The 27,323-nt window shown below is 36.6% G+C and overlaps 1 protein-coding gene across 4 annotated transcripts in view; it reads right to left on the bottom strand.

The window, feature by feature from the left end:
* The window catches only part of GPM6A (glycoprotein M6A), a 368,770-nt gene that overhangs the window by 28,220 nt on the left and 313,227 nt on the right, over window positions 1-27,323 (bottom strand). For all 4 annotated transcript variants that reach the window (XM_050791341.1, XM_050791342.1, XM_050791340.1 and 1 more), the window contains exon 3: window positions 11,356-11,512. In XM_050791341.1, the coding sequence (XP_050647298.1) occupies window positions 11,356-11,512 (157 nt within the window). The remainder of the gene's footprint in view (window positions 1-11,355; window positions 11,513-27,323) is intronic.

The following is a 27,323-nucleotide window of genomic DNA, read 5'->3' as shown; positions in this document are numbered from 1 at the left end:
CTGAGGCAGGAGAATCACTTGAACCTGGGAGGCGGAGATTGCAGTGAACCGAGATTCCACCACTGCACTCCAGCCTGGGTGACAGAAGTAGACTGTCTCAAAAAAACCAAAACCCAAAACAAAACAAGAAAACATATTTAGCTAACAGGCAGGAAGAGCGATAGATAGATAGATAGATAGATAGATAGATAGATAGATAGATAGATAGATATGTACATACATACATACATACATATGAAAAACCGAAGAAGATTCTATCAGGATGATTTATAAATAGCACACCCAAAATGGCAGCTAGAAGAAAAATCATATTAATTTAGAAATGACAAGGCCAAGTTAAAATATAGAAAGTTTTAAAAACATCACTGCTCATACAATTGGAAGCAAACATGGTAGTGAAATAACTGTATATAAAATCACAAAGTAATAGAACATAATTGACAGAGTAAACAATATAAATTTTCCCTACCTCAAGCATTTTTCCTCTTCAATCCAGCCTTTACTTTTAGTCAGAAGAATTTTTCTAAAGTGCAAAACTAATTGCAATGTAGGAACTCTCACATATTTTTCATGGGAATGCAAAATGGTACAGCAGCTTTGGAAAGGACTTGGCAACGTATTACAAAACTTACCATACTGTTGCCATATAATCCTGCCATCAACTCTCTGATATTTACTTGAATGAGCTGAAAACTGGTGTCCACAGAAAAACCTGCACACAGACATTTAAAGCGTTTTGCTAATTGCCAAAACTTGGAAGTAACCAAGATGTTTCTCAGTAGGTGAATGGTTAAATAAACCTTGGTATATCTAGACAATGGAATATTAGTCCATGCTAAAAAGAAATGAGCTGGAGGTGATGGGGTTGGGGATAGATACTGGTCAAAGCACACAAGATTTAGTTAGACAGAAGGAATAAGTTAAGAAGTCTATTGTACAACATGGTCACTATAGTTAATAACAGTGTGTTGTAGTCTTGAAAATGGTTAAGAGAGTAGGTTTTAAGTGTTCTCAATACAAAAAAACCATGTGAGGTAATGCATTTATCAATTAGCTTGATTTAGCCATTCCACAATGTATACATATTTCAAACCAATATGTGGTGCAAAATAAATACATACAACTTTTATTTGTCAATTTAAATCAATCAGTCAGTAAAATAAAAATATTTTTAAAAAGAACAAATTGGGCTATAAAGCCAGGAAATGATGTGGAGGAAACTTAAATGCATATTGCTAAGTGAAAGAAGCCAACCTGTAAAAGCTGTATACTGCATGATTCCAACTATGACTTTCTGGGAAAGACAAAACTGTGGAGACAGTGAAAGAATCAGGGGTCTCCAGGTGTTGAGGGTGAGGGAGGGATGAACAGGTAGAGCGCAGAGGACTTTTAGGGCAGTGAAACACTCTGTGTGATACTATAATGGTTGATACACAACATTTTACATTTGTTCAAACCCGTAGAATGTACAACACCAAGAGTAAACCCTGATTTCAACTGTGGACTTTGGGTGATGATGCGTCAATGTAGGTTTGTTGATTGTAGCAAATGTACCAGTCTGGTGAGGGATTTTAAGAGTAGGGGAGGCTGCATATATGTAAGAGAAAGGAATACATGTGAGTCTGTGTACCTTCTGTTCAATATTGCTGCCAATTTAAAATGGCTCTAAAAAGTAAAGTCAACTTTTAAAAACTAACTGCAACACTTTCTTCTTTATTATCTTGCATTGGTCTCATCCACTCCACAAATCATGTTCATATACTTCAAGATTTACATGACACATCAGAGTTTTGCAACTACTGAACCTCTCCATCCAGATCTAGCACATGTATGACTGCAGCACTCTATGTATTTCATTCTAATTCACACCTTCTGGGTTACTTGTAGAAGTTCTTTCTATCCTCCCAACCCAAGATCAAGAGTCCCTTTTACTCACTAATTTGTTAATACAGTTATACATTCTTAAAAGAAAGGAATACATTTTGAGAAATTCATCATTAGGCAATTTAGTCCTTGTACAGACATCCTAGCATATACTTACACAAATCTAGATGTGTAGCCTACTACAAACCTACGTTACATGGTATAGCCTATTGCTCTTAGGCCATAATTCTACACAGCATGTTACTACACCAAATACTGTAGGCAATTGTAACATGATGGTAAGTATTTGTGTCTCTAAACATATCTAACCATAGAAAAGGTACAGTAAAAATATGGTATTGTAAGCCTATGGGACCACCCTCTGACACGTGGTTCAGCACTGATGAACACATTAGGGGGTGCATCACTGTAATTAAAATGTCCTGTGTGCCCACAATGGGTACTGTACTAGGCCTTAGATCTCCACTAGTCAACACTTCTTTATCACAGACATTAATCCCCTCCTCTTTGTGCAGTGTAAGCTATATGCATGTTCATCAATAGGTTTAGTACGCAGGTCTTCATGTACAAGTCTCCCATGTATTCTGACAGTACTAGGGGCTCCCCAGGGACAGGGACTCTGTTTTGTTTCTTGATGAATCCTCGCAATGCAGAATGACACATCAATCCTTGTAACAGATTCTTAAAAAAAATAAAACTGAGCTAGAGATTTTATTTTTTCAATTGAAAATAAAATTCAAATAAAGTCAAATTATATAAAAATAAAAGCATCCGATGGGCTTCGTGGTGGCTCATGCCTGTAATCCCAGCACTTTGGGAGGATGACGCCCGCTGATCACCTGAGGTCAGGAGGTGTTTGAGACCAGCCTGACCAACATGGTGAAACCCTATCTCTACCAAAAACACAAAGATTAGCCTGTCGTGGTGGAACACCTGTGATCCCAGCTACTGAGGCTGAGCCAGGAGAATCTCTTGAACCCAGGAGGTGGAGGTAACAGTGAGAGGAGATCACGCCACTGCACTCCAGCCTGGGCAACAAGAGTAAAACTCTGTTTCAAGTACAACATACATTTTTCAGCAAATATTACTGCAAAGGAAATTTCCATTTGGTGAGTACTAACAATATAATATAATTTTAATATCAGTGACACTGTAAATGTCTGAGAAATATACTTTTTTTTTTTTTTTTTGAGATGGAGTCTCACTCAATCAACCAGGCTGGAGTGCAATGGCATGATCTCGGCCCACTGCAACTTCCACCTCCCGGGTTCAAGCAATTCTTCTGCCTCAGCTTCCCAAGTAGCTGGGATTACAGGCACCCGCCACCACGCCCAGCTGATTTTTGTATTTTGAGTAGAGACAGGGTTTCACCATGTTGGTTAAGCTGGTCTTGAACTCCAGCCCTTAGGTGATTCACCTGCCTCGGCCTCCCAAAATGCTGGGATTACATGTGTGAGCCACTGTGCCCGGACTGAGAAAAGTACTTTTGACCAGTGTTCCCAATATAATAATGCTAGTCTTACTAATTCTTCACTGAATATTTAACTTTAATACCCTCAAAACACTTAGTTTCCCCGTAAAGCAACCTTAACATATAAACTATAGTAGTGGTTAATCTCAAAATGAGAAACAGAGATAAAGAAATGGAATCTCAATATGTTGTGAAGCAATATCTTTTGCAAAATGTTATTGCTTGAAAGGCAGAGTCCAAAAAAATATATAGCTCTTGAGTTTTTTCTGAAAATAATTTTAAAATATCTTTGCATAAAGATTTTTCCCAGTATGGCAGGCATAAAATTTCTAGTTGAAAAATAAAGGCATTCACCAACAAATCAGTACTTCAAAAGACCATTAGTAGTCTGTGGTTATTATTTCATCCTTACTCTAGTGGTCTATTTAAATACTAACTATTACTTGTTTGAAACTATTTGGCATACTAAAAGTATATTTGAGTTTGAATTAGCCAATTTTACAAACCATATTTTCCTTTGTCAAGTGTCACCTGAATGTGTAATATTGAGGCTAATCACATTGACAACAGTTAATGTGAGTGAATGTACCCAGATCGTTGCCTTGGGAGCCATCAAGTCTAAAAAGTTGAGGATGAGTATTTGCTATCCTTGAGATTAATTCCTGGCTTTATTGCAAAATTGGATTGAAAAACCTATACCTGAAGATGCCTTCATTTAAACTAGAGTATATTTGTAAGTAGAAATTAGAAATTCATATGTTATGGAGATATTTCCCTAAACTTTTTAGAGGGCATCACATTCTACAATTTAATTTTATATTAACAAAGTTAGAAACTGGAAGATTTCAAGTATTCTGTAAAAAGAAAATAGAGATCCATAGAGTATTAACCTTCAATATACAGGATGTTTATCATAAAATAGATGCTTTACATAATTATTTTTAATAGAACTACTTTGCTTAGGAAGGCTTGGATCAGATAATGTGTTATTTTATGTGTTTAGTTTTTCTTTTTAAGTAAAAGTACTTTAGACACTCTTGATACGATATGATGAGAACAATACCTCATCTCTGTGACCTTCCTCCTCATTACTCAAAACCCCAATCTAACCATGAGAAAAATATCCAACAAATTACAACCGAAGTGCATTTACAAAATGTATTACTTAGCTAATACTCCTTAAAACCGCCAAGTCCTTTGAAAACAAGGCAAGTCTTAGAAAATGTTGTAGTTCTTAGTAGTCTAAGGGGAGACAATTAAAAGTAATATGGTATCTTGAATGGGATACTGAAACAGAAAAAGAACATTTTGCAAAAACGAAGGAAATCAGAAAGAAGCATGGACTTTTAGTTAACAATAGTGTATCATTATTGGTTCATTAATTGTAACAAATATACCATACTAATGTAAAGTGTCAGTCACAGGGCGGACTAGGTTTGGTATATATGGAAACGGTACCATCTTTACCTTTCTGTAAATCTAAAATTATTCCAAAATAAAATGTTTATTTAAAAATTACTTTAGGATTATAAAAATGTAAGCAGTCATAAATTATATAAAATTTTATCCTAGGACAATCTGATAGGAGAATATATATATTTTTTTAAAGTTTTGGCCAAAGAGTATATATCATGACTTGAATAATCTAAAAAAGCAAACACAGACATAAACAAAATAAAATGTTCAACATTTTGAGAAGTTATTTTATTTTAATTTAATTTCAGTCACAACTTACGGTGATCTGAGAAGCATCCACATGATGCAAACTTTTTATCAATTTTCCATCTCTGGCTGCCGTAAGTCTCTTGTATATTAAAATCTAAACTAGATGCTTTACAGAGTTTTCCATTTTATCAATGCCACCTTATGAGACTAGCAGAAAATTTCTGTCAACTTTTCCATTAGACATCAGAAAAAATAAGAACTTTATTTTTTAATACTTTTAATAAAGTTTTAACTTTTTAAAAAAAGTTTAGAACTTTTTTAACTCTAATAAAGTTCTTATTTTTTCTTATTTATTTCTTCCTATAATTTATGTACTAGCATAGTTAATATCTTAACAGTTACACTGAGATTGGTCCACTGTCCCAGTATTTAGAGTTCAGTTCTGAAGCAATATACGAGATCTACTTCAGATACTTGCAGCAAATAAAATCCTGGCCCTTATTCCTCAATGCAATGGTTTTTCAAATATTATTTTAAAATCTCACCCCTATGTTTGAGGGAGTCTACACCTCCTACACCCCACCCTCCAAATCTTCCCTACTGATAAAATCTGAAAAAAAAAAAAAAAAAAATGATGTTGCCTTAAGTTTCCTAGAAAGAGGTAAGGCTTTATTCTAGGAATTCTGTTTCCACAGTTTGGGTTCAAATGTGTGTGTGTGTGTGTGTGTGTGTGTGTGTGTTTTATTTTAAAAGGCACTAGATTTTGGGGGCAGACTAGAACGCAGAGTTTCTTTATAATACTTAGAAATTTATCTTAGGCCTCCTTATAGCTAGTCATCAAAAGTTAGTCACAGAAATGCATCTAGGCTACCAAGTTCTTTCACATCCTGCAGGGCATTCTTGTATTTGTAAAAAGAGATAATTCGTGATTGTTGATGAAGTAAAGGTTAAGTTGAGGACATCTCTGTAAGGAATCAGTGAGTGATCTTACAAAGATGCAAAACTGAAAATGACTGCCGAGTTACAAAAGACCCTTGGTGAACAGACAACCATCCTATTAAATTAACTCAAATAAACCATAAAATGGTAGGGAAGCCCTGATCATGAGGTTAGTGGCATGGGCTCTGTGCCAGATGCTTGGATTCAAATCTGGCTTCATCACCCACCATGTACTCCAGGCAAATCAGTCATCCTCTCCAGGTGGCAGCTTCTTCATCTCTGAAATAAGGATAATTCTAGTATCTATGTGGCATAGTTTATCAGAGGATTCAGTGTCCTACAATTAAGTATAGTAGGTATAGTGCAGGCATATGTAAGTGCCTAAAAAATATTTCCCATTATTATTACTGAACTTATTATTAGCACTAAAATTTGATTTTAAGCTATGAAACGGAGCTGTGAGTTATACGGAATAGATTTTAAGATAATTATATAGAGTATGTCTTAAATAACTAATCTAATGTGCTGTGGTCAAATCTACAAACACCTGAGGCTAAGGAGTTCGTAAACCAGCCTGGTCAACATCATGAAACCCCGTCTCTACTAAAAATACGAAAATTAACCTGGCTAAGGCTGAGGCTAAGACAGGTGTTTTGAACTAAACAAACAGAATAAGGGTTGAATATCCTTTATCTGAAATGCTTAGGGCCAGAAGTGTTTTGAATTTCAAATTTTTTTTTAGGTTTTGTAATATTTGCATTAGACTTACCAGTCGAATATCCCAAATCCAAATACCCTGAATCTGCAATGTTCCTGTGAACATTTCCTTTGAGCATCACGTTGACAGCCAAAAAGTTTCACATTTTGGAGCATTTCAGATTTGGGATTTTCAGATTAGGATAGTCAACCTCTTATGTTTCTTTATCTCTGAAACAGGGTAACAATAGCAATTAGTTAATTTTGTTGCTTTAAAACTTATATATGGAAGAACGTTGCTGTTATAATAAGACTGTTATGAGTTGAATTGTGCCCTCACAAAATTCATATGATGAAATTCTACTATCAGTATCTCAGAGATTGACCTTATTGCTCTTTATTGAGTTGAAAAAGAAAAAAATAGGTCACTAGGGTGGACTCTATTCCAATGACTGCTGTCCTTATAATAAAGGGGAAATTTGGACACAGCCTTTCAGGCAGGAAGAACATCATGTGAATGTGAAGGTAGTGATGACTAGGACTTCTATAAACCACTGGATGCCAAAAATTACCAGCAGCCAACCAGAAGGTAGGGGAGAAACACAGAACCAGGTGATCTTTACAGCTCTCAGGAAAAAAAAAAAAAATCAACCCTGGTGACTCTTTGGTCTCAAACTTCTAGCTTCCTGAATTGTGAGACAACGAATTTCTGTTGTTTAAGCCATCCACTTTATAGTACTTTGTTGTGGCAGCCATAGCAAACTAGTAAACACACTTCCAAAAGTTATTATTGTTTTATTTAACTCTTAGAGCAGGTAGATTTATGGAAAATAAATTTATTAAAAATTCCATAGACTTTAGTACACTTGGGAAATCCATTACTTCGAAAGTGTTTTATTTAAAAATCTAAATGTCAGAAGAAGTACAGAAAAATTCTGAGATCCATAATGATGTCACAGTAGCAATCGGAAATTTGTAGAAATAAGAAAATTGGGGATGGGTGCAAAACTATCTCAAGATTTGAAAATGTGACACACTGAATGTCTCCTAATTTGCAGTGGAATAAATATGTTTTGGCTTAAACTTTAATAAGAAAATATGGTTAAAAAAATAAATATTTCTACATTAAACTTAATAAGGTTATGTTTAAAGTAGTCAATAACATATATTTGACTGTACTCAATTTGGTGCCATTTAATATTTAAGGTAAATCAATTGTGTTACTTAAAATACTTTAATAACTTTTCATATAATGTTTTAATAAAGTAGTTAATAATGATTTTCACCCCCAAAATGTAATATTGTGGTTTTATGTACTTCAAATTCTGGATTTTGAATGATAGATAGCATTAAAATATTGTAATGAACTTGAATTGGCCCTGATACTGCATGAGAGGAAACATAGAATGCAGATCAAGTTATGCTTTCAAAGGCATTCATTGAGTAAAGGGGATATTGATTATCTCTCCATTCAATGATACAATGCTGCTGCTTCTTTTTTTTTTTTTTTTTTTTTTTTTTTGAGACGGAGTCTCACTCTGCCACCCAGGCTGGAGTGCAGTGGTGCGATCTGGGCTCACTGCAACCTCTGCCTCCTGAATTCAAACGATTCTCCTGCCTCAGCCTCCAAGTAGCTGGGATCACAGGTGCGTGCCACCATGCCAGGTTATTTTTTGTATTTTTAGTAGAGACGGGGTTTCATTATGTTGACCAGGCTGGTTTACGAACTCCTGACCTCGTGATCCGCCCGCCTGGGCCTCCCAAAGTGCTAGGATTACAGGCGTCAGCCACCGCGCCTGGCCTGCTGCTTCAAAATTAATTGCATTTGTGCTGATGTAATTTCAATGAGTAACCGTTTACTCTTCATGCAGCAGAGAGAAACAGGGATAGAATAACAAGTTTCTGTTAGTATCAACTAAGGAAGATTTTTATATACTTGTTGCAAAAAAAAAAAGCCCAAAAAAAACAAAAAACAAAAATCATGCTTTAGTATTATTCGGTATCCCAAGTAGAGCTGCACTGATAGAATACCTTCAAAAGCACAGACTCATTCAAAGCTGCGGAACACAGGCAAAACAGGTTAACAGGTTCACTTTGAACATAATAAGGTAGACCGTAAGATACAATCTGCCTACAAATGAAAAAAATAATTATTATTATTATTTAATTAAAAAAAAAGGCAGCATCAGTAGAATGGAAATAAGTAGCAGGAGAGGGTGGAAGATAAATCTCTTTTCCCCTCGATTTCATGGAGCTGCAAGTCCTGCGTGATATGCAAGCTGAGGTGGGGGTGTGGAGGAATGGTTGGCAGAGAAGGGAGGCAGGGTTCTGCAGTGCTGGCTGCAGCCGCCACTGTTTACTTCTCAGTGGTGGAGCTAGCCCCCTTCGTGAAGGCAGTGCTGGGACAGCCAGGGTGTGGCTCAGAGCCTCACCCGCCGCTCTGCTCTCCCTGCAGAACGCAGGAGAATGCAGCTTCTACTCCTGTCTCTGCTCTGCTCATTCCGGGGTGGCGGGGAGGTGTTACAGGAGTGGGCGGGGCAGCTTGCTGGGCTGACACCCTGCTGCATTGCCTCTGGAGGAGCCCACGCAGCTGCTGCCACCCTTCTGGTCTGTTGGGTGGGACTGGTGACATAATTGTTACCATTATAGAAAAAAAAAAAAAACCAGAAACGTGGCTCATGGTTTGCTTCGAAAATTCCTGTTTGAAATACCTTTAAGATGCTTGAATGGCAGGCAGCTAACCAAGTGCATATCTCTCTAAATATAGATCTGCAGTTCTTCGTTGATTGCTTTTTCTTTTTATTATGAAGTTATTTTCAAATTCTGAATGAAATAACACAATTGACTGCACTCTTCCTGGCAGAGGGTTATTACCTTATGGTAAAGACGTGCTTTCAGACCCCCTATCTCATTATTTTTTCACTAGGGCTTTAGCATCACAGACTCGTCAAGCTGGAATAAGCTTTAGAAATGATCTTCATTTTGTAAATGAGGAAACTGTGATCCATAAAAGGTAAGTAACTTGCCAAGGCACACCAGTGGCATTACAGTGTTACTCTTCCAATTGTAATAAAAAGCCAATTACTATATAACTCAATTCACTCTATTGGCAGAAGAGAAATGAATCTTAAAATCGGAAGTTGCCTTTTTACTAGAGAAATTGCTTCGGCATCACTGAAAATTGGACCATGAATTATTCATGTTTTATTTTTTCATCAATCCAAGATCTCTGTGTAACTAAGTTTTTCTGGATCTATAATTTGATATTACTGATTTAAATAATTTCAATAATAAGGCACAGTTTAAAGCCACTTAGTCACATTATTGGGATCCCAGTTTTACTCTAATTCATATATTTTAGCTCTTTGGGTGTTACGATTAGTCTTGTCCCAAACTAAAATAGGTGATTCTCATAAGAAATAATTCCAGAGACCATTACAAATATCCACTGAAAGGAGCTGGGCACATTCCTCAGCCCCGGGCTCAAAACTCCCTGAGCCTAGCACAAACACATCCCATCCTCCCATCCCACCACCATATATCTCTCAAACTCCCTGAGCCCAGTACAAACACCACCTGGAAAGTCTCCGATAAGGAGACAGCCGTTCAAGGTTACTGAAAGCGCAGGAGCCAAAAGAATTTCTTTGTTCCCCTACAACTTTCGGGCTATAAAAAGCAAACGCTCGCATTGTTCGGGGCCCTCTTGTATACTGTGTAAAGGAGGGACCAAGTTCGAACTTGTAGTAAAGATCCTTGCCGCTTGGCTTTGACTCTGGACTCTGGTGGTCTTCTTTGGGGAACAAACAGTCTGGGCATAACACCACAGCTCAGGCAAACTATCTTATCAGATTATCGTTACTGTTGACACCGAGAAGCATAATAAAATGTGTTAGAAACAGGTTAAAATAAAAAAGGTTTGCTGGTTAACAGTTTTTTTTTTAACATTTCTGTGAGATTGAAGTAATTTACATCATTCCCTATTAGAAAAAGTTTACTTAATATGAATTATATGCTATAATTAGACACATGTTGTTACATAACATTAGAAAAAAGGAAAATATGTCTGTCAAGAATGGAAGCTTCAACATTTCATTCTAGAAAAATTATTCTGCATAAAAGTGCAAAAGTACTTTCAACCTTATTACTTTTCATTTTCACCGCTCTTATGCATTAATATGCATTTTCTGTATTAGGAAACTCTAGAGTAAGACTGTAAGTTTGATTTGCCATTAAATATTATATAAATTAAAATTTAAGGTGGAAATTAATAGAATTCTTCAGTTAAGACAAAACAGAAATCACATGATATAGCTGTCCTCAAATTTACAGTAAAATACAGACACATATGTTTAACAGGACACAGGCACATATATTGCTTATAAATTGGAGATGAATTTTCCTGTAATTCTCAGGAGAACCACAAAGCCCTCTGAAAAAAAAACCATAAATCAACCAACAGTGTTGCGACCTCTAGAAACAAAACTAGTTGTGCTACATAGAATCTGAGGATTTGAAACAGAATCTTCACAAGAAATAATCTTCATTTCAAAAATAATGTTATCAAGATTTAAGATAGCATCACAGAAATAAATGTTACTGTGTTTAAAAAAAATACTTTAATTCTTGGGAGATGAATGCAAACACCTGTGTGCTATTGAAATAAATCCACATTAAATACTGAATGTAAAGAATGAACATACCCAAGCGCTCACACATCTGCCACAAGTGGTGATTTTGAAATCCCCATAGAGATCTTTGATGGCCCCAGTCGTGAAGAAGCCTTCCACCATCAGCAAAATGCCATACACAAAGAACGCAGCTGCGATGCCGTAGATCACATACTTAAAGATGTCAATCCTGAGAGAGAAGACAAAGTGACTTATTTCAATAACTTCTCATTGCTGCTGTGCAGAAATTGACTCTCACATGCTCATGATTCTTTTGGAAGGAAAGTTATAGAATATTTATATTTATAATGAAGGTTGGATTTAAAAACATGTTTGCTTCATATATCTAATGTTTATATATAAATTTTGTGCTGCCACTTCCATATTTGTCGACAAGAGATTTAGGGTTTTTGTGTTTGTCAGTTTCTTCCTCTTCTTTTCTAGCCTCTCCTCTTCCCTGGTTCTTCCCTGGTTCACACTGAAGTAAGCTGAAATAAGCAATAAATTATACTTCTAAAGGAGTTTGCTCCTTATTCTTTTATTATTATTATTATTATTTTTTGAGACAGAGTCTGCTCTGTTGCCCAGTCTGGAGCACAGTGGTGCGATCTCGGCTTACTGCAACCTCTGCCTCCTGGGTTCAAGTGATTCTCCTGCCTCAGCCTCCCAAGTAGCTGGAATTACAGGGATGTGCCACCATGCCAGGATAATTTTGTCTTTTTAGTAGAGACAGGGTTTCACCATGTTAGCCAGGCTGGTTTGAACTCCTGAGCTCAGGCAATCCACCTCCTTGGCTTCCCAAAGAGCTAAGATTTCAGACTGAGCCACTGCTCCTGGCCTATTCATTTGTTAAGTAGGGTAATCATCATACAATTTCTCTAATTAAGACAAAATGACAAATGTAAAGGTTTGTGTATGTAACACTGGTTTTTAAAACTTATATTAAAAAGGAAGGAAGCTTTATAGTTAATGATGCAGTAGTTTTACATAAAATGATATAAATCCCATATTTTTGCATTACAGATAGTCAATTATGGTTGTATTCTACTTTGTACTTATCATAAACATTATGTGTATTTGTTAATGATAATGCAAGTAATGAAAAAGATGTGGTTTTGCAGATTAATATTGACAATGAGACTTTTAGGTATAATCACTAATGGATATTCTGCGGAATTGGGTCTGAGCCAAGATATGGCATACTTTTATGGTGGCATGGGAAGGTCCTTTTCATGTTCTCACAATTGATTACCCAGTTTTTCTTTTTTTTAAACACCATGTGGCTAAAATAAAACATTTATCTGGAAAATGTAAAACAGTGCACAGCCAGAACTGATACATAATAACAGATGGATATATGGATAGATAGATAGATTTAATTCTTTTCCCCTAGCTCTGTAACTAGGAAATGATATTCAATAACATTAAGAAGAATAATTCGTTCATTTATGAATTAAGATCATTGAATTAAGATCATTTGCATTTCCATGTTTTGAAAGCATTCATTCCATACATATGCTCCAAATAATATCTTTTAAATCTGTAGGAATATTCATAGTCCTAGGTGTAGCTAGAGTTAAATACTCCAGTAGGATTCATTTTATATATATCTCTCTCTACATGATCAGTGAGCATTTTATATTCAATGTAGTAAGAGCTGTAGAAACAGTCAGTTAAATGCAGATGTGGAAATAACACCAACCGAATGCTATACAATACTTATTTAACCTAAAAAATAGGTTGTATTTAATACTGGGAACGTATTAACTGTATCCATTTCTTTGGATAGAGATCATGACTTTCTAATTAAAAGTTAATACAGCACCAATATATAAGTACTCGTTGAAGCTAAATATTTTCTTGAGACTGCTGGGTGAATTCAGTGAGTATGAAATAAATTTACACTTTCAATAAACTCACCAATCTTCCTTTGAACTTCTAATTTCCTTCATAATTAAGATTTTTAATGATTTTTCTTAGCATAATTTCCACCTATTTATTTATTTATTTATTTATTTTTCAAGACATGGTCTCCCTCTGTCACCCAGACTGGAGTGCAGTGACACGAGCATGGCTCACTGCAGCCTCATCCTCCTGGACTCAAGTGATCCTCTCGCCTCAGCCTCCCAAGTAGCTGGGGCTAGGGGTGTACACCACCATGCCCTGAAAATTTCTTCATTTTTTTTTGTACAGGTGGGGTTTTGCCATGCTACCCAGACTGGTCTGAAGGGATATGAACTCCTGGACTCAAAGGCATCTGCTATGGTTTGGCTGTATCCCCACCCAAACCTCATCTTGAACTGTAGTTCTCATAGATCCCCACATGTCATGGGAGAGACCCATTGGGAGGCAGGTGAATCATGGGCGCAGTTACCTCCATGTTGTTCTTGTGACAGTGAGTGAGTTCTCATGAGATCTGGTGGTTTTCTAAGATGCTTTCCTGCGGCTTCTCGCTGCACTTCTCTCTCCTGCTGCTATGTGAAGAACGTGTTTGCTTCCCCTTCCACCATGGTTGTATGTTTCCTGAGGCCTCTGCAGTTGTGCTGAACTGTGAGTCAATTAAACCTCTTTCTTTTATAAATTACCCAGTCTCAGGTATGTCTTTTATAGCAGCATGAGAATGGACTAATACAGGATCTGCCAGCCTTGGCCTCCCAAAGTGCTAGGACTACAGGTGGGAGCCACTACTCCCAGCCTCACTTTAACTTTTGACATCTCTACTAGAATATAAGTTTCATAAAGGCAGAAGTTTTGGTCATTTATATCAACTACTATATCTTCCACTAGAATGCTATCTGACAGTACTGGATAAAAAACTGAATTGGGTGGGGGCAGTGGCTCAGGCCTGTAATCCTGTCACTTTGAGAGGCTGAGGTGAGAGGATCACTTGAGTCATGGTTCAAAATAGCGAGGTCAACATAGCGAGACCTGGTCAACATAGCGAGACTCCATCTCTACAAAAATAAAAAAAACTAGGCAGTCTTGCTGGCAGAAGGCTGTAATCCTAGCTAGGTGGGAGGCTAAAGCTGGAGTATTGTTTGTGTTTGGGTCAATGCTGCAAAGAGCTACGAACACACCACTGCACTCCAGCCTGAGAAACAAAGTGAGAACCTATCTAAATGTAAACAATGTGAAAGGAAAAAAAAGGAAGTAATTATTAAACTAATATATGTTTAATGAGTAATCACAAAAGAGCCAATGAATGAGAGAAGTGTCTATCAAAGGCCTCTTAATTCTTACCTGTCATTTTCTTGAAAAATACATTTGAATCCTCCAGATCTACTTAAGTATCTATCCCATTCTTTTTTCCCAATTAAAACTGGTCACATATATATCCTTTGTGGTTCAAACTTAACTTGTCAAATTATTTAAACAGATTTGAGTATACCAGTACCCTATTTATTTTCAACAGTAATTTTTTAGATCAAATTCAAGATTCATCAATGTAATTTTAATAGTTTCTAATTTGCTTAAATTCCATACCTCAAAAAACTGCATTTCTCATTGTTGTTTTTTATAACAGTGCATAGGGAACAAATATTCTATAATGTGTGAAAAGTGAATACATTTTTGCTACGATAAGGAATACATTTTCATTCTGTAACTAATGTTTAGCCTCTAAATTTGGTCTGAAATGTTATGTTTTGGTACCATTTTGGGGAAGTGAGGGGTTTAACATCTTTCTCCCTCTTGGGTAAATAGGTTTTCTCTACTTTTCTATGCGCTAACACATAAACAAGAAAAGCTAAGAGAATTTGTTGGCATAAGACAAAAACCTGTAAAGTAGGGAATGATTTTCTTGTAGAGGACTTGTTTGGTAGACAAAAGTACAAATGACTGGGGGTGAAGAAACAAAGAGAAATTTCTGAAGGCCTAGAACTGAAAAAATTGCAAACATGCTAAATGGGAAGAATTTGGCCAAAAAAGTGCTTTCAGTAATTTTCGTAGCTTTGATATGAAATCAATTATTGAGGGAAATCCATTTTAATCTCTAAAAACTAATTATTGTTCAGAAAATCTTTTTCCAATCATTTTGGTTCTAAAAATTTTCTGATGTAATTAAACAAAAACATTACACCCTCAAAGAACTAGATAATATCTGCTGAATAAATTTTTTAGAAAAGAACCTATAAATAAAAAGCAAGAGTCTGTATTAAAGAAATCCTGATATAAGCATATTACCATATCTAAATGTACCAGTCATGAAAAATGTGGTCACAGATTGCTAGTCCATTGAATAATTCTTTCAACACAAGAAACAATCAAGCAAAAAAGTTTTTGCGTAAGTCAGTCACATGATGGTTAGAATATAGCTATTTCTATTAAAGTATTGGACCTCAACAATATTTCTTCCTTTAGCACATGCATTTATATATATGGAAAAATCAGAGTATACATCTTGAGTTCATCATGTGGAAGCAGCCAATTAATATTTCAAATTCCCCACTCCAGGCCACACAGACACATGCAGAGACACACTCAGACATATGACTTCACACTGATAAGGCAAAGAACATATGGAACATCTGGAGAACTGTCAATGGCGTTGGAGAAAAGAGAAAGGATCTTCTGGGAGTAGGAGTTTTATTGAAGTGAAGAAGGGGTCATGGAGTGTGGAGAAGTATATATATTAACTAAAGGTCTATTTCTGCAGCCTTGATACTGTTTTATTAACAAATTGTTGTTTATTTCACATTCTCAAGCTTGAATTTATTTTCTTAAATTAATTAGAGTACGACTAGAATGGAAAGGGTGGCGTTAAGTGATGGAGACATCCTGTGATTATATACAAGCTCAAAATCAGGGGATAGAAGGCTTGATCATGCTGATAGAAATCTAGGGATGCTCTGACAATATTTTCGAAAGAATGCATGAAATAGAATTTGCTGCATATAAGATGAGAGAGAGAAGAGCTTGGTAATGGTAATGTCCCAGAGCAATTGTTTAGTGGCTGACTTTCACTGCCTGAATATTGCACAAATCTATTTGTCAAAGGCAATGAGGCAGATGATGTGAACTGTGTAAACCTGTCATGTATTTGAAAGAATCTGAGGATGTCAACTTTCAGATCAAATTTGACATCAAGAACACTTTAAAGAGTGTTTCATGGACTATTCTATACAATTTTTTTGGTTAAAATGGCATGTTTTCTAAACATATTTTAATTTTTTAATTTGGAAATGATTTCAAATTTACAGAAAAAATTTGAATAAAACAAGTAGTATGTGGAGCAACTTTACATCCTTTCTCTACTTTATAACATTTTATCTCATTTACTTCATTATTTTCTCTGGATGATATATCTGAACATAGAGAACGTCTTCACAGTATATAGTTATTGATCTCAGGAAATATATCATTGACATAATACTTATGTCAAATCTTTATTTGTATTTCAATTTCATCAACCGACTCAATGATGAATTTTGTGGGATTTCTTTCTTGCCTGATAACGGATCCAATCTAGGGGCTACTGTTATACCTATTTGCTGTGTCTCTGGTCTTCTTTAATCTGGAACATTTCCACTGTCTTTCTGTGTCTTAATGACATTTATGTTGTTGAAGAATATAACTCTATTCTGCCCTTTTGAACGGAATGTTCTTTTTGAGTTCATCTGATGTTTCCTCATGGTTAGATACAGGTTACTCATACTTGGCTAGAGTACTATACAAGTGATATTGTGATATTGTGCTCCTGTTAGGGTATCTTCCTCCTCACACAAAGTCCTTCCGCCTCTCAGTACTAATTTTAATTTTCATCATCTAGTTAAGATGATGTCTGATTTCTGTATTGTGTACTACTTCTCTTCCAACTAACAGGCGATCTGTGAGGAGATACTTTAAGACCAATCAAACATCTTGCTCCTGGTCAAAACCTCTCCCCAGTGTTTGCATCCCATCCAATGATGAATATTGCCAGACCCAATTTTCTTATCATGTTTCCAAAATGATGATTTCCTAACTCCATTACCAGTTCCACATTTGCAAACAGCACCTGGTATTCTGATGCAAGAAGAGCCCACCCTTTCCCCCCATTTACTGATTTGTCTATTTATTAGTGACACGGACTAATGGTGTCTGATTTTTTTTATCAAGGTTTAAATGCCATTACAATAGCTCATTATTTTGGTGCTCAGATTTTTCTAGACTTGAGCAATAGGAATCCCTTCAAGCTGGCTCTTGTATCTTTGTGACATGTGCCTAGCAATTTTTAAGAATACTCCTTACTTTCTTATATTGCAAGACGTCCCAGACTCATCTAGCACATACCTCTTTCAACCCCAGAAATAGGCATCTCTTTGAGAAACTCTTGTCCTATTAAAGAGCAATGGTACTGGGGACCAAGATGCGCTGCTAGTTGTGCTCACTGCTAATGTTGTGTCTGTACCTCTAGGTGTTTTTATTGTATCAAGGTAAGAAATACATGTATGTATACACACACACATCAATATATGCAACTATATAAACACATCTATATATGTGTACATGTATGTGTGTTCATATATACATATATATACATGTGCACACGTAACTGCATAACAAATATACACATATTTTAGAAATATTGAGTACACAGTGATACCTCCAAATCCAGTCTATCACTACAGAGACTTTTATTGCTTTCCTCCTTTGATATTTGTATGTCTTTCTTCCGTAATGAGCACACTGACTCCTAAGAACAATAACACATTTATTCTTTTGTTTATTTCCATAATAAATCTAAAATTATTTCAGAATTACTTATTCACCTCATTAAAAAATCATATCTATCTGGAAAGAGTTCTGGTGGTTTCCAATCCTTCCCACACCTTGCCCAAGACTGAGACTATATAGTCAATATACTGTGTTTCTAAGTTACATGGATTGGTGTATTTTTTCTTCCATTCATTGTGGCCATGCTAATGCAACTGGGTCTGTTTGTTTCAGTTTCACGTTCTCCATCTCATCCATATTGATTTAGTTTCATTTTCGGATATACAGGACATTAACATGCTTCTAAAAGTCAAATCTATACAAAAGACATATCCAGAAAAGTGGCAAGACCTTTTCTATCCTGTCCATCCTGTTCCTTGTAGGTAACCCATTTCGTTGGATCCTTGATTATCTTTACTGTGTTTTATGCAAAGGCAAGTGTGTGTGTGTATGTGTATATGTCTATTTTTCCTTCTTTTTACATGAAATGTGCATACTCCATATATTCCTTTGTACTTTGATCAATGAACAATAGCCTCTGAAAATTTCTCTATACAAATTCGTAGAGTATGTTCTCATTCTTTTTAACTGTTGCATACTACTCCATGTGTATTTACCCCCTATCATTTATTCACAAAATCTCCAATGCTTGCTTATATGGTTATCAATATTTTACAGTTAGAATATTGCAGCAATGAATAACTTTGTTCATATGTATTTTCAAATAATTGAAGACATATCTTTAGAATTAGGATGGGAGGATTGTTGAGTTGGAAATTAAAGACATAAGTAGTTTTGTTACATATTGCCAATTCCTCTCTACAGGTCTTGTACCATTTTGTATTCCCACCAGCAGTATATTAGAATGTCTGTTTTCCCCATCTTCTACAGAAGAAAGCATTGTTAAGCTTTTAAATTGTTGCTAATCTGATGGGTGATGAGTGGTATCCTAGTATTGCTTTATATATCTTAGGTATTTATGAAATTCAACATCTTTTCATACGATTATGGGCACTATATATCTTTTTGTGAATTGTCTATTCACGTGTTTTGCCATTTTACCATAAGATTTGTGGTCCTCTCTGCACCCCATAATTTTTAAAAGATCTTTATAAATAAGGGATATTATACTTTTGTCTGTTGATAGTTTAGATATTTGTCCTTGCCTAAACTTCATGTTGATTGTAATCCCCAGTGCTGAAGGTGGGGCCCAGTGGAAGGTGTTTGGGTCATGAGAACAGATCCCTTCTGGCTTGGTGCTGACTTAAGAGTCAACTCTTAAGTCTTCCAACCCTCTCTTGCCCCCGCTTTGGCCATGTGATGTGCCTGCTCCCCCTTCACCTTCTGCTATGATTGCAAGATTCCTGAGGCCTCCTTAGAAACCAAGCAGATGCCAGCACCATGCTTCTTGTAAAGCCTGCAGAACCATGAGCCAATTAAATCTCTTTACTAATTACCCAGTTTCAGGTATTTCTTTATAGTAATGCAAGAATGGTCGAACAGAGAAAATCGGTACTGGAGAGTGGGACATTGCTATAAAGATACCTGAAAGTGTGAAAGCAGGTTTGAATTAGGTAACAGGCAGAGATTGAGAGAGTTTGGAGTGCTCAGAAGAAAACATGAATATTAGGGAAACTTTGGAACTTCTTAGATAGTGATTAAATGATTGTGACCAAAATACGTGTAGTGACATGGACAGTGAAGTCAAGGCTGACAAGGTCTCAGATGGAAATAAGAAACTTACAGGGCACTGGAGCAAAGGTCACACATGTTATGTCTTATGAAAGAACTTGGCTGCATTTTGTCCACACCCTGTGCCTCTGTGGAAGTTTGAATTTTAGAGTGATGATTTAGGGTATCTGGCAGAAGAAATTTCTGAGCAGCTAAGCATTTGCATGGCTGCTTCTAACAGCCAATGCTCGGATGTGGGAAGAAATAAATAACTTTAAATTTGAAATAATATTTAAACAGGAAGCAGAGCATAAAAATTTACAGAATTTACAGCCTGGCCATGTGGCAGAGAGTAAAAAAAAAAGTTTCCTGGAGAGGAATTCAAGAATTCAAGCAGGATGTGGAACAACCTCTTGCTAGAGAAATATGCATAATGAAAAAAGAGCCAAGTACAAATATCCAAGACAATGGAGAATAAGCCTTGAAGGCCTTTCAGAGACCTTCGTGGTAGCCTCTCCCTTCACAGGCCCAGAGGCCTAGAAGGAAAGAATGGTTTCAGGGGACAAGCCCAGGGCCCCACTGTCCTGTGCAGCCTCGGGACACTGTTCTCCACATCCCAACTGCTCATGCTCCAACCTTGGCTCAAAAGTCCCCAGATACAGCTTGGGCTGCTGCTTCAGAGGGTGCAAGCCATAAGCCCTGTCAGCTTCCATGGTGTGCTAAGCCAGTAGATACACAGAATGCAAGAGTGAAGAACACTTGGTAGCCTCTGCCTAGATTTCAGAGGATGTATGAGAAAGGCTGGGTGCCCAGGAGGAAGCCTGCTGCAAGAGTGGAGGCCTCACAAGAACCTCTGCTAGATGCAATGCCAAGTAGAAAAGGGGTTTGGAGTTCCCACACAGAGTCCCCACCAGGGCACTGCCTAGTGGAACTGTGAGAAGTGGGTCACTGATCTCCAGACCCCAGAATAGTGGATCCACTGGAAGCTTGCACTTTGTGCCTCAAAAAGATGCAGGCACTCAAAGCCTGTGAGAGCAGCCACAGGAGTTAAACCCTTGTGCAAAGCCACAGGGGTAGAGATGCCGAAGGCCTTGAGGGCCCACCCCTTACATCAGTGTGGCCTGGATAGTGGGACATAAAGTAAAGATTATTTTGGAGCTTTAATATTTAATGACTGCCCTGCTGTATTTTGAACTCGCATGGGATGTGTAAGCCTTTTTATGTCTGTCAATAATTCTCCCTTTTGGAATGGGAATATTTACCTACTGTCTGTATCTCCATTGTATGTCGGAAGGAATTAACTTGTTTTTGATTTTAGAGGCTCACGAGTAGAAAGGATTTGGCTTTTCTAAGATGAGACTTTGGACTTTTGAGTTAATGCTGGAAAGAGTTAAGACTTTGGGTGACTGTTGGGAAGGCATGATTACATTTTGCAACATGAAAAGGACATGAGATTTGGGAGAGTCCAAGAGTGGAGTGATATAGTTAGGATATTTGTCCCTGCTTAAATCTCATGTTGAATTATAATCCCCAATAATAAAAGTAGGGCCTGATGGGAGGCGTTTGGGTCTTGGGGGTGGATCTTTCAAGGCTTGATGCTCTCTTAACAGTGTGTAAATGTGTAGCGTCTCCCCTTGAACTCTCTCTCTCCCTCTCTTGCTCCTGCTCTGGCCATGTGAGGTGCCTGCTCCCTCTTTGCCTCTCACTATGATAGGATGCTTCCTGAGGCCTGCCCAGAAGCAGATGCCACTGCACTTCCTCTATAGTGTGCAGAAATATAAGCCAACGAAATATATATGCATACACTTTTTGTTGTTTGAGAAGGAGTTTTGCTCTTGTCTTCCAGGTTGGAATGCAGTAGCATGATTTCAGCTCACTGCAACATCTGCCTCTTGGGTTCAAGCAATTCTCCTGTCTCAGCCTCCCAAGTAGCTGGGATTACAGGTGTGTACCACTGCACCCAGCTAATTTTTGCATTTTTAGTAAAGACGGAGTTTCACCATTTTGGCTAGGCTGGTCTCAAACTCCTGACCTTGTGATCCACCTGCCTCAGCCTCCGAAAGTGCTGGGATTACAGGCATGAGCCACTGCGCCTGGCCTTACATTTTTTAATATATATACATTATTCAGTCTTAGTTATTTCTTTATAGCAATGTAAGAGAGGGCTAAGATACAAGTGATAGATGTTACAAACATTTTCTTCTAGTTTGCCATTTGTCTTTTGGCTTTGCTTATGACATTTTGATATGCAACTTAAAAAAAAGAAATATGTTGTCAATGTTATCAGTGTTTATTTTTATTACATCTCTTCTGGGATTTTAGTCACAGTTAGAAGCCTTTACCTACACCCAGACGAATTCACCCATGCCTTCGTCTAGCATGTGTCCATTTTCATGTTGTTATATTTAGACATCTGATCAATTTAGCATGTATTCTTTGGCTAGCACAAGAATTGAATCTAATTTTATCTTTTTTTTTTCAAAATGGCTGTCCAGTTGTTCCAACATCATTTATTCAAAAGACCAGCTTTGCTGCAATGATTTTAGGTCTACTTCTGTCATACAATGGACTTCTATATCTAGATTTGTCTATTCTGTCCTTTCCATTCTGTTCCATAAATCTGTTCACTTGTGTGCCAGTGACACACTGTTTTAATCAAAGGGGCTTTGAATATGTCTTAATATCTTGTAAGATTAGATCTCTCATAGCTCCCCATTCTTTGTATTTTCTTAACTATTTGTGTGTGTTTATTTTTATACCTGAACTTTAGGTTGTTCCTGTCTAGCACTATTAAAATGCCCACTGAAGTTTTATTAGGGTACACTGAATCTATTCATTAATTCTGAGAGAATTAACATTTTGATAATCCTCAGCAAGAATGAAGAATACCTTTTCCTTTGTTCAAATCTACTTTTACATCTTTGACGAGTGTTTCACAGCCAACTTCATGTAAGTTTTGAACATTTCTTATAAAGGTCCTTAATTTACTTTTTTGGCTACTATAAATCAAATTTACCTTTACCTTTAAAAATTCTTCTTTAGCAATACAAATGTTCCTGATTTTTACATGTAAATTTTATATCCTACTATGTTGCTGAATTCTATTATTACTTGAATTGGCTTAATCATTGGTCCTAACATTTTTCAAATATATCACCCTGTTATTTGGAAATAGAGGGAGTTTTATTTCTTATTTGCCAATTATCATGTTTTCTGTTTAGAACCATGGTTTAAGCAGAGATTCGGAGAAAAGGAGGAGAATGAGAAGCAGAGATCATCCTAGCCTCCTTTGTTCTTGACTTTAGTGGGTGTGTCTCATTGTATAATATTCTGGATTTAGAGTTGTGACTTTTTTTACACCCACACACACACGTATCATACATCTCTTTCTAGTTTCCCAAAAGTTTATTGGGAAGCAGCATTTTTACTAACATAATTTCTAGATTGAAATAAAAATGGTCATTAAAAGTGTGTGTGTGTGTGTGTGTGTGTGTGTGTGTGTGTGTGTGTGTTTCTGTTTCAGGTCTTATGGAATGGGGTCTAGTCCTTCCTTTCAACTTAGAAATCTGCTTTCTTTTTGTCTCACCCACATATTCCAATGTTCCAAGATGCTGCTTATGCTCGCGTGATTTCTTCCCAATGCAAAAAGCAGGAAATCAGATGTGCCTTCAGTGAAACTACACAGGCATGCTTACTTTGTTCATGCATTTCCAAAAGTTTCTATCATTTTAATTCTTACAAAAAGTTCATGCATTTCCAAAAGTTTCTAACATTTTAATTCTTACAAAAAGTTGTCACAGCCAGCAATTATTGCAAGAGCAAAAATGAACCTTGATTACTATGGTCAGCTATAAAAAACCCTGCTTCATACATTTATTTAGATTAGTGCAAAAGTAGTTGCAGTTTTAACCATTACTTTCAATGGCAAAACCGCCATAACTTTGCACCAAGCAAATACTTCCTAATCTCAGACACCTATGACTATAACTTAATATGGCAAAAGAGTGAATATTAACTTTCATGGCATAAATTGTGATTGAAAATCTTGAGAGAAGTTTATCCTGAATTATTCAGGTGGGTCCTCAATGCAAGCTCATGTTTCCTTATGAGATACGAGGAGGGAGTTCTGAGAGACACACAGAAGAAAAGAAGGTACTGTGAAGACGGAGGCAGAGATTAGAGTGCTGTGGCCTCAAGTCAAGGAAGGCTCACAACCACCAGAGCCAGGAACAAGCAAGAAATAGAATTTCCCCTACCAATCTCTGGAAAGAGGTCACCCCTGCTGACGCCTTGACTTCAGGTGACTGGCTTTCCCAACTATGAGAGAATACATTTCTGCTGTTTTAAGCCAACCGTTTGTGACAATATGTTATGGCAGTCACAGTGAACTAATAAAGTTAACTAATTATTATATCTTTTTGTTCTGTTTGTAAAGACTGCTTGAAACAAATTCTGACATTGTCTAATGCACTTGTATGTTACAAGCCATTTATTAGAACACAGTGGTTTGATGCACACAAGTTGCTAGAGTATGCAATATTTCTTTAGAGCTGGAAAATGGCAATTTTAAAAAGTAAGAAATGGCTGCTTCTTCCTAAGCACTGAAAACCAAACATTCCTGAGTAAAAATGAGTAGCTTCTCTAGTCTGGGGTATAGATATATTGAAGTTGATGGTTCCAGTTGCTTCTCTACCAGACTTCAGAACAGAGTATCTGCAATTTTGCAGGCTATATTGAAGCTACTTTAGAATGTTTAGGGTTGTGATAAAGAAAAGTCATGTTTCATTATTTTTTATTGCAGTAAATAACACATAGTATGGGATTCACTGTCTTAACATATTTTTAAGTGTACAATACAGTATTGTCAAGCATAAGCACAATATTGTTTAGCAGATTATTCAAAGGTTTCCATTTTACATGACTGAAACTCCATACTCATTGAACAGCCACTCCCCATTTCCCCCAGGCCACAGCCCTGACAACCACCATTCTAACTTCTGCTTCTATAAGTTTGACCATTTTAGATAGTTCATATAAATAAAATCATGCAGCACTATCCTTCTATGACTGACTTATTTTTACTTAGTGTAATGTCCTTGAACTTCTTCCATCTCATATCATAATGACAGGATTTCCTCCTTTCTTTGTGGCCAAATAACCTTCCATTTTATGTATACACTGCATTTTCTTTATGCATTCACCTATCCGTGCGCATTTAGTCTCTTTCCACATCTTGATCACTATGAATTATGCTGCAGTAAACTTGAGAGTATATGTATCTCTTCAAGATCCTGGTATGAACTCCTTTGTATTAATACCCGGAAGTGGGATTGCTGGATCACATAGTGTTGCTGATTTTAATTTTCCAAGGAACTGCCAAACTTTTCCATAGTGGTTGCGCAATTTTACATTCTTAGCATCAGTGCACACTAGGGCTCCAATTTATTCCCATACTCACCCACACTTGTTGTTTTCTGTCTTGTTTTGTTGTGTGTAATGGCCATCCTAATAAGTGTGAGGTGACAGCTCATTATGGTTTTGATTTGCGTTTCTCCAGATGGTTAGTGATTTGGAACATCTTTTCACATACCTGTTGGCCAACTGTAAGTCTTCTCTGGATAAATACCTATTCAAGTCCTCCTTTGCCTATTTTTTAATCAGGCATTTTTGGTTTTGTTTTGTTGCTGTTGAGTTGTAGGAGTTACTTATATATTTTGGATATTAATTCTTTACCAGATATGCAGTTTGTAAATATTTTGTCTCATTCCGTAGGCTGCCCTTTCACTCTGTTGACTGTTTCCTTTTCTGCACAGAAGATTTTTAGCTAGATCTAGTAACACTTGTCTATTATTTTTGCTTTTGTGACCTATGACTTTTGTGTCATATCCAAGAAATCATCACCAAGATCAAAGGTATGAACTTTTCTCCTATGTTTTCTTCTAGCAGTTTCAGTTTTATAATTTCAGGTCTTACATGTAAAGTCTAATTCATTTTGAGTTTATTTTTGTGTATGGTGTAAGATAAGCATTCAATTTCATCATATTGCATATGAACATCCTGTTTTTCCAGCATCCTTTATTGAAGAGACTACCTATTTGTCATTGTGTCTTCTTGGTGAAAATTGGGTGATAGTATATGCTTGAGTTTATTTCTGGGTTGTCTACAGTGCTACCGTGGTTTATATGTCTGTCTTTATGTCAATACCAGACTCTACTGTTGAACAGCACAGTAGAGTGACTGTACTTAACAATAATTTACATATATTTCAAGATAGCTAGAAAAGAATACTTGAAACATCTCCAGAACAAAGAAATGATAAAAATTTGAGGCAATGGGTATCCTAATTATGCTGATTAGATCATTATACCTTGTAAGCCTATATCAAAATATCACATACACCCACAAATACGTATAATTATGTACCAATACATACATACATACATACATACATACATACATACATATCAGACTGTTTGTTTTTGTTGTTTTCTGTTTTTTGTCTGTTGGTTTGTTTTTTAGAGACAGGGTCTCACTCTGTTACCTAGGCTGAAGTGTAATGGTGCGATCATAGCTCACCACAGCCTCAAACTTCTGGGCTCAAGAGATCTTCCTGTTTCAGCCTCCTGAGTAGTTTGGACTACAGGCATGCACCACCATGCCTGGCTAATTAATTTACTTTTTTTGTAGAGTTAGGGTCTCACTATGTTGCCCAGGCTGGTTTCAAACTTCTGACCTCAAGTGATCTCTTCAGCCTTGGCCTCTGAACACGCTGGGATTACAGGCATGAGCCACAATGCCTGGCCAAGATTGTTTTGATTACTGCCGATTTAAAATGTTTTGCAGTGAAGAAGTGTGAAGTTTCACTTTTATTCTTCTTTCTCAAGATTGTTTTGACTATTTGGAGCCCTTTGTGATTCCATATGAATTTTAGGATTTACTCTATTTCTGCAAAATGTGCCATTGCGATTTTGATAAATATAGCATTAATCCACAAATGGCCTTGGTTAATAAGAACATTTTAATGAAATTAAGTTTTTCAATGCATAATATGGGATGTCTTTCCATCTATTTGTGCCTTCTTTAATTTCTTTCAAGAATGTTTTACAGTTTACAGTGTAAAAGCCTTTTCCCTCCTTGGTTAAGTTTATTTCTAGGTTTTTTTTTTTTTAATTTTTGAAGCTATTGTAAATGGAGTTGTAGAAATATAAGTTCAACCCTCTTAAATTTTTTAAGCCTTGTTTTATGAGCTGACGTGCTATTTCCTGGTGAATGTTCCAGCTCCACCTGGAAAAAATATGTACTGTACTCCATTGGGAGGCATGTTCTGTACATGCTGTTATGCCATTGTTCTGTGGTGTAATTTAAGTCTCTGTTTCCTGTCTGGATATTCTGTCCGTTCTTGAAAGTGAGGTATTGAAATCTCCTACTATGATTGTGTCACTGGTAATTTCTCCCTTCCGGTCTGTCAGTGTTTGCAGAACAATGTTTGTGAACCTTCTCCCAATTTCACTGAGATGTTCTCGGAGGTCACCATGTATCTACACTAGGCTAGTTCTGTCACTGCTTAGAATGAGGTGAGACAAAAATCAGTCCCTCAAACAAACCTCCAAAAAGCCGGAGCACTGGGTGTGTGCTCA

The sequence above is a fragment of the Macaca thibetana genome, chromosome 5, assembly GCF_024542745.1.
Source record: "Macaca thibetana thibetana isolate TM-01 chromosome 5, ASM2454274v1, whole genome shotgun sequence".
Classification (NCBI taxonomy): Eukaryota; Metazoa; Chordata; class Mammalia; order Primates; family Cercopithecidae; genus Macaca; species Macaca thibetana.
Note: the sequence above shows the minus strand (reverse complement) of the source record. Positions and strands in the feature narration are given on the sequence as shown.